The 8,115-nt window shown below is 50.2% G+C and overlaps 1 protein-coding gene across 4 annotated transcripts in view; it reads right to left on the minus strand.

Annotated features, from left to right (window-relative positions):
• LOC128143895 (kalirin-like) overlaps nt 1-7,634 on the minus strand; it is a 47,844-nt gene extending 40,210 nt beyond the window's left edge. For 2 of the 4 annotated variants that reach the window (XM_052791820.1, XM_052791818.1), the window contains exon 1: nt 7,310-7,634. Coding sequence is in view for 1 of the 4 variants with exons in the window: in XM_052791821.1 (XP_052647781.1) it covers nt 7,310-7,356 (47 nt within the window). In the remaining 3 variants the exon portion in view is untranslated. Of the gene's footprint in view, nt 1-550; nt 643-7,309 lie in introns of all 4 variants that reach the window. The other 2 variants (XM_052791819.1, XM_052791821.1) reach the window with 2 other exon arrangements.
• Nucleotides 7,635-8,115: the final 481 nt, after the last annotated feature.

Here is an 8,115-nt window from a genome sequence, read left to right on the forward strand (position 1 = left end):
TGGATTGTTAATGCTATTTTACAAATTCAGGTAGTATGGTCCTGCAGGTGTAACCATGGACTGAGAGTTGTATTTCCAGAAATACCATGCTCTTGTTCACTGTCTGGAAAGGTGGACATCTCACTTGACCTAGCTTTGCCTCGGTATGCCTTTCAAAAGTTCAGTCACTCTACTAACACATATCCACCTCTGTAACCATGTTCATATCCACCAATGAACAGCACAAAAGCCTTATCCTTAAAAGCGTTCAGCGCCAATATTCATAGCCATATTATCACAAAACATGCTACATCATTTCACTAAAAGTAAGTGCTCGCACCTTTCAAAACAGTTCAGCAGGAACTGCAGAGACCCTCTGGAAATCTGCCCCTTAAATAAGTACCTATCTAGGGGCCGACCTCCTTCATTTCTCTAATTTCCATCTGAAAATAGCAGACCATCTCTCCCAGTCCAGAAAGCCAGGACTTCTCTGCTAGGACACCTTTTTAGCTAGCTCACTGAAAATGAGCAGCATGAGCTTCTGCTGTGTCATGCAAGCAGGTGCACTCACCTTGGCTGCTGTGGGAGGGAAAGGCTGGGTCTTGTTCTGGGAGAAAAGCAAAAGGCATGACCAGGTAAGGGGAAGTGTTTCTTCCACAGATCCTAAGAAGGGAAAGTATACCTAAATTTTTCTCTTTCTGGTGGGCTAGGAACATTATTTTTAATGAGGTACTACTTAGCATATATATATCATCTGCCTTTCTTATTACAACAACTTGAGTTGATTTGTATACCATTTAGACACTCTCAAAGGGATTACTCTTTATGGTAGCGTTAGTTTGAGGCATAACTGGAGTTTTGTCCTGAATATGACTTTAGTCAAAAAGGACTGCGTTTTGACACAGTCTTTGTATGAGGTAAGATACAGGTAAAAGCATGGCTTCTAATGCAAAGAGGAAATAAAGTTGCTGACTCTCATCCCTCTGGACAGGCCAAAAAGCCTGTCCTGTCACAAAAGCCATCCTGTACAAAAAAAATCCAAGCTATGCACTGTCATAAGCATGGAGGTGATGGCTGACATGGCTGTGGGCTATGCTAGTGCCTGCAGTTGCTTCTGGGCTGGGCTAGCTCTGTTTTATGGATTTACTTCATGCTACTGCTGAAATGAAGAAAAGCCTGAGGAGTGTACTGAGAGCCAGAATAAAAAGTATTGCAAAGTTATTGCTCTACTGTTTGCATGTGACCAGAAATAATGCACCACTGTGTACATGAGCAATGACTGTGTCCCTTGGGGATGTCACTGTATGGCAACCAGGTAGGACAGAACCCGAAATAAAGGGCAGAAGATCCTCCCTGAAAGACACGACTGGCTGTGAAGGCACTTTTGTATTAGCAGACGTGATTCTCAGAACCAGGAATGGGATGTCAGCTCTTCCCATACCTGCTGGAAGGTGTCCTAAGACTCAAGTGGTAGATCAAACAAGCAAGCTATGCACCTTAATCTTAAAATGCTGATCAGCTCAGGGGCTGCTTATCAGTAAGGAAGGCTTCCATGGCCTTCTCCTTCTTCTTTCAAAAACAGATTTCCTACTTTTTTCTCCTGTGACTTTGGCTGATGTTTGTTCTCAATGATACTGAGCTTTCAGAGAAGCTGAATGACTGACTTGTGAAGTCTCCCTACTGCAAGTATGGCTTCCGCAAGCATAAAGCACCAATTTCCAAAACCATGTCTGGTCCTTAAACTAGGAAGAGGGCTGCCACATTGGGGCTCGCAGACAGGTTATCCTGTGTTGTGGAAACCTGAACCCTGATTGTCCACAGAGAACAGAGCTGTTGCAACAGCTGTGGTAAAAAATGGGGCACATCAGTGCAAAACAGTTAAGTACCGCAAACCAGAACTCCTGAGGGAGTGTTCTCAGATCTTGTAATTGAGAGGTCTCATTTCAGGCCTGAGGTTTTTCCAGGTTAAACTACCACAGCACAGATTAGCAGTGAATCTGTATCGATCCTTTATGAGAAGCATTTACCTCCCTAGCTCTTGAAAGGTACTTTCTTGAACATGGTCTTTCAAGAGGGACCTCCTCTTGAAACGGGTTGCTTCTGTCTACTCCTAGAAGCAGGCTGGAAGGGTCAGCCACATGTCACACCACCATGAGTGACAGGAGTACTTCAGCACAGAGCTGATTGATATCCCCAGGCACTGATGTCCTGTTAGTCCAGAGGGCTCAGCTTCAATCCAGTACCAGCCACGGCTGGTGCTAATTCTGCTCCAGTCAAACTTTGACTGTTTTGCCTCTAGACCTCTCTGCAGGGTGGGTTTATCAACCAAGGTGCCCGAGATGCAAAGGTCCTTAAGGTGAGCAAAGACTTGATTAGAGGGAATGGTAGGTGAGTTGTCCTTGAGACAAGCTACAATGCCAGCAGATAAATCTGTCACAGCAGCTCTGACTGGCTGTGACACTAGAAACTAATGTGCATCACTTCTGTGCTAGGTCTGAATGGACCTGTCTCGCCTCAGTGCCTGAGGGTCTTTAATTGCCTTCTTCCTGGGGGAAGAACCTTGCATGGAGAGTTCAGCTGTGTGAACTCCAAGTCTTGTGAATCACTCACTTGTGGTCAAAGCCACTGTCATCTTTCAGTCGCTAACTGGCTTCCTAAACATGCCTGCAGAAACAGTCAGATTGCTGTGTTGCAAACAAATGAGTTTTGACAGGACGCTGCCGGCACTGCTCCCAGACGCCAGGGAAGCCACAAGATGGGCTGCACAGTGTCTGACTGGAGCAGCTCTAGCACTGGATCCACAGCTAGTGCAGTGTCTGGCTGCTTCTGCAAGCACTGACAAAGAACCAAGCTTGTAAACTCCCACTAGCATCTGCTGAAGCTTCATATTCCAAAGGAAAAATGGATTTTTGCTTACATGTATCTTTAAGCATTTCAGCAGCAGAGAAGGCATGGGCGTAGACACGCTCTATAGCTAAAAACACAAAGCCATGTTTTTTCTTTATAAGAAAAAATTTACTGCTGCTCCTTGACTTCCTGTCTAGGACAGGAGATGGAGAAGGATTTCAAAAGCTTTAGTTCCTTTAGCTCCTTCCTGGAAAGACGTCTTTAGGACAGGTCCTGTTTAATTCCCAATCAGGTTATTTCTAGAAGGCGAGGGGACTGTCTCAAACCCAGGTTCCAAAAGGTCTGCAGAAGGCCCTGAGTTGTTCCAGGGCCTGAGCTGTTACATGGCAAAATGAATATCAGCAGACAGTGGAGATTTTTTTTTTCCCCTTCTGCTTCACCTTGAAGCAGCTGTTAGCAAAGCCAGAAAACTCCTCTGCCCCTCAGTGTATTTAATACAGCCTTGGCAAAAGAACTGCAGTCTATCATCTCATGAATATGGGAATTGCCTAATTCTCCTGCTATTCTTATTACCTCACCCTGGGGGTCCCAGATTTCCATAACTAATTCCTGAAATCACAGACTTTCCACTGTCCTTGCTGTCCTTGAGCAGCAAATCGCTGCTCCTCATATAACTGATGCGGTGTCTGCTGTGGTGACACAGGTTTTCCCAGGGCCCTCCCTGCGCAGGGATGGCACTGTGGACAAGGCTACTGACCCCAGGACTCCTGTGAAGTTCCTGGAGCTACTCACCCTTTGATGCTGTAACTTACAGCAGGGTGTTTTGAAAATAACAAATGCTGCATGGCACTCTGCAGTGGCTCAGGGCTGGCTGAACAGCTCTGAAGCTTGGGCAGCGGACTGGCAGCAGTAACACAATCCATCCCTGACAGCAGAGGAGATCCCTCGCCCTGTTCCTACAAGCCACGGAGCTCTCTACCTCCTTCCACGTCCTACCTCATCTGCGACTCCAACAAAGTCTAGGGATTTGCAGTGCCTTCCACCTGTCGCTTCATTTTCCCCTCACTGTCACGTATGTTCTCAGTCTACCTTCCCTCCCTGTGCCCATGCACCTGTTTTCTGCTCCTTCAGTATTTTTCCTAATATGACTGATCCTGCCAGCCCTGTCTGTCCTCCCAAAGACTCAGAGCTAAAGCTGTTCCTGTGCTGGAAGGTGATAATGGCTGCCAGGAACCAGCTGTTAGGGCTCCTGTGAACTGCAAAGCAGCTGGAAGCTGAGGCTGAGCTAATTATGAAGCAGGGACTGCAAAACTTGTGGAGATTCTGGCCAGAGGTGCCTAGTTTATTCCCGGAGACAAATGGGCACATCCTTTGAATGCTGGCAGGTGACATGCGAGCAGGAAAGTCACCGAGCTGTGGACAGCTTTACAATCCTGGCTATGGAGTGCTGCATGTGATGCCTCCTCATCTCACAAACACCCACGACTGCTGCTGCCAAGCTGCTCTGGACAAGGAGAACGTGCTCACACGCTGCAGTGGCAGCTGAGGAAATCTTAATGCTGGTTTCAAGGGCTAGATTCCTACAGAGCATAGGCAGGTATGAGCTTTTCTCAGAGGCCAAGAAGTACCTACAGTAGCACAGGTTACTGAGTCAGGGTCATGGCAAGGTGGAAAAAACACTTAAGTTCTTTCTGTTTCTTTTGTGACACGGGAATTTTTCCCTAGAGTTTGCCAAAAGGGTAACTGCATCAATGGTAAGCAAAAACTGGATTGTGTCTTCTAGTAGTTAATTTCTTCTTCATGGTTCAAAACTGGCCCATACAGAAGCTGCAGAAGAAATCACCTTGGAAGTCCATGGTTTTGTAATCAGAACCTCCCTTTCAATTAGTCATATTATAGGGCTGTAAATACAATAATTCCATCAATACTATGGAACAGTCATGCTGCATTTGTATTAACATAAACAAGTGCTAATGTGCCATAGAGCTAATCTGATATGACAGTAATTGGCTGATGCCCAGCCATGGAGGCCCTGGAGCTACACTTGCTCTCTCTTCTCTAAAAGAACTGTCCTCTGAAACACTGGAAAGGAAACAAACTGTGATACCATATCTTGCCTGCCAGCAATGAATGATGCTTCTTGCAACTGCAGCACCAAGGTGTTTGGGGTTGGGGGGGATTGTTTGTTTTGGGGGGACTGTATTTAAAGTGGAACTTGACCTCCTACAAACTTACATATTAAGAAATCAGGATTTCCAGAACACCTTGTAAGACTAGACCAGACTCAGCAAGCACCCAATGGATATTAAACCCAGAAAAGCCATAAAAGCATTCCATCTCCTCCTTTACCTTCCCTCTGAGACTACTGGGAGCTGTACATCATCACCTAGTCTGCAATAGGCTTTTCTTACACAGATGAAGCTTAAGAAGCTTAAAACTTTGTAAATGCTTTTAGGCTACCGTTGTTGCCTTGTGCAATGCTCTACGGACAGGGCAGCAAGACTTAAATCTGAGACTGCAGCTGGGGTTCTCTGGTTAAAAGCCTTAAAGGAGATCAACATAAGCAATGCTTAAGGATGGGAACCAGATCTCAAACGCAGCCCATCTCCTGTCTGGGCCATGAAAGGAAGTGGACAGACTCAAAACCAGGCTAGATCAGGAGTCTTCTGGGTTACAGTCACAATAGGAACCACTTATTTTGCTTTTGGAAATATGCCCTTCAAAGAGAGTCTTAGTGAGGAGAGACCCGTCTCTTTTGTGAGGGACGCTGTCAAAGAAGTCATAGCGGATATCTAGGCTTTCTGTATTTGGCTCACCAGCTCTGCGCATGCTTTGCTGTCTGGCTGTACAATGCCTTGCCTAATGCACTCTCATTCATGATGAAGCTCTTGGGTTCTACCCCAGTACAAACCAAAGAACAATCAGAGACTTGTTTTAATCAGAAACCATTCTTCTCAACAGTATGGCACTAAAGGCACATAATTTTTGGCAATATGCAAGAGCAGTGTCGCAAAATCCCAAAGCATACATGTCCTGTCAGTGCCCAAAACAGCTCCTGGAGCAGCCAGTAAAATTAAGGGAGAATTTCATTAAAGGAGGTGGGGAAGAACACCCTAAACAGAGGATTTAGGATCTGTGAGATAATGGCTTAGGTTCTGGATTTGACTTAAATCTTTCTAGGTCTCTGATTTTCTCCTCCATCTGTAAAATGGGATCAATAAAACCTCCCCGACTTGCAGCAGGGCTCCCAGTCTTAATTGATGTCTATGAAGCATTCTGAGAGCCACGAATGAAAGAAACCAGTACCAAGCCCTCAGGCTTTACTATAATACCAACAAACAATGCAGAGTTGTTTATAATGCTTTTCAGTGCCACAATGACTAGGAAATGAGGGAAGGCAAAAGTGTAGATGCACCCAGCGCTGTTTTGCTGCAGCATAAATAAAAATGGTAGGAGCAGGTTTTATAGATCTCCCTCTGGGGAATTCTGTCATAGCTACTAATTTCAACAATGCAGTAAAACTTCTACCTCTGTGGATTCAAACAGATGCCCTTGCTAACAGCTCAGGTATTGCAACCTACTATGAATTTGGGAAAATGCATCCTGGAGTTGAAAACGTTATGAACCACATGGAAACAAATTAAGAAATGACTCACTTGCACCCCGCAGATTTAAAGAGCTAGGTGCTGCTCAGCTACCCCTTACAACAATTAAACTCGGGCTAATACCGTACCAGCACACAATATTCCACCTTGCATAGGACGAAAGCCCCCAGGCATCTAAAAGGCTCTAACCTGCCAATTTGCAAAGTTGCCTCTGCGGTTGCTGTTTTAGGACCCGGAGAGAAAAAGCCGGGGGGCTCACCCGAAGCCCTGCGCAGCGAGGGCAGCAGCCGCCTGCAGCCCGGGCGAACAATTTGCCCAGAGCAGAGCGGTTCAGCCCGCTCTTCTGCGCCAACAGGAGCCATCGCTAAGGGCTGCGAGTGAGGAGCTAGCAAATGCAAGGGGGCGGGGGGCATGCGGGAAACGAGCAGGTGTCAGCCGGGAAAGGTGTGGAAGGGTCTGGGAAGCGTGTGTGTCCCCCGCTCCCGCAGCGCTCCCCGGGCTGGGCGCGGAGCTAGCGGTTGTAACCCGAAGAGCCCCGCCGGGGCAGGCAGAAGGACCTGGGGAACGGAGACCCAACGACCAAATAAATACATGAAAGGCTGCGCCCGGTTCCGCTCCGTGTGCCGCCCCGAGAGAGGGGCAGAAGCCCGGCAGCGGCAGGGAGGCCACCGCCAGCCCCGCAGCCTTCCCCGCCGCGCAGCCATTTGCCTTTGTTGCGGCCCCGCGCCCGCAAGGTGCGGCGCCGGGGCCGGGGCCGGGGCCGGAGCCCGCGCGGGGCCCGGGTCGCTCTCCCCTGAGGAGAACGGCCCCCGCAGCGCAGCGGAGGGGAGCCGTCCTGCGGGAGCGGCTGCCGAGAGGGACCGCCCGCACCTACCTACCTGCGGAGCCCTCCCGGGACGCGTCGCCTCCCGCCTTTGTTATGCATGCCCCGGCAGCGCCGAGCCGCCGGCCCGCCGCCGCCCGTCCGTCCGTCCGTCCGTCCGCCCCCTCTGCGCCCGCCGAGCCGCAGCCAGGCCCCGGCTTAGCCCGTCGCCACGGCAACGGCGGGCGCGCGGCGGCGCGTGCGGCGCGGGTGGGGTAACGGTAACGGCCGCGGGGCCCCGCCCGCCGCGCGCCCGGGCTTGTGGGGGGGGGGGGGGGAGGGGGCGGCGGCTGAGGGGACAGAGCTGGGTGTCCCCCCGGGGCGTGAGGCGGGCGGGGGCCGGGAGGAGGCGGCCCCTCGGCCTCGGCTTTATGGGCACTTGACTTCGGGGAGGGCTGGGCGAGGGCTTGCGCTGCTGGAAGGGGAGAGGGTGGCAGCCCCGCCAGCCCCTCGCCGGAGCCGGCGGCACCGCGGCGGCTCCTGCGGGACCCGCCGCGGCCAGGACGGAGAGGAGGAGGAGGAGAAGGAGGAGGCGGCGGGTCGGCTCGGCAGCCACCCGCCCCGCTCCCCAGCCCTGCTCCCCTCCTTGCCTAGCGTGCCTGGCAGTTTCCGAGCTGGGCTGGGGTTAGCTCTCGCCTTCCTCTTACGGTGCTTGGGGTCCTTCATTTTCCATATCGCGTAGCTTTTCTTTAGATTGACCGCCTGGGAAGTCCCTAATATCTGGTCAGATTGGACGTCCTTTTGTCCTAAAGCAAGCGTGGCTCTGGTGACTTTCGTGACTATCTTCCTGTATCAGCCTTCACAGGCTTCTGCACGTGACAG

The sequence above is a fragment of the Harpia harpyja genome, chromosome 7, assembly GCF_026419915.1.
Source record: "Harpia harpyja isolate bHarHar1 chromosome 7, bHarHar1 primary haplotype, whole genome shotgun sequence".
NCBI classification, from domain to species: domain Eukaryota; kingdom Metazoa; phylum Chordata; class Aves; order Accipitriformes; family Accipitridae; genus Harpia; species Harpia harpyja.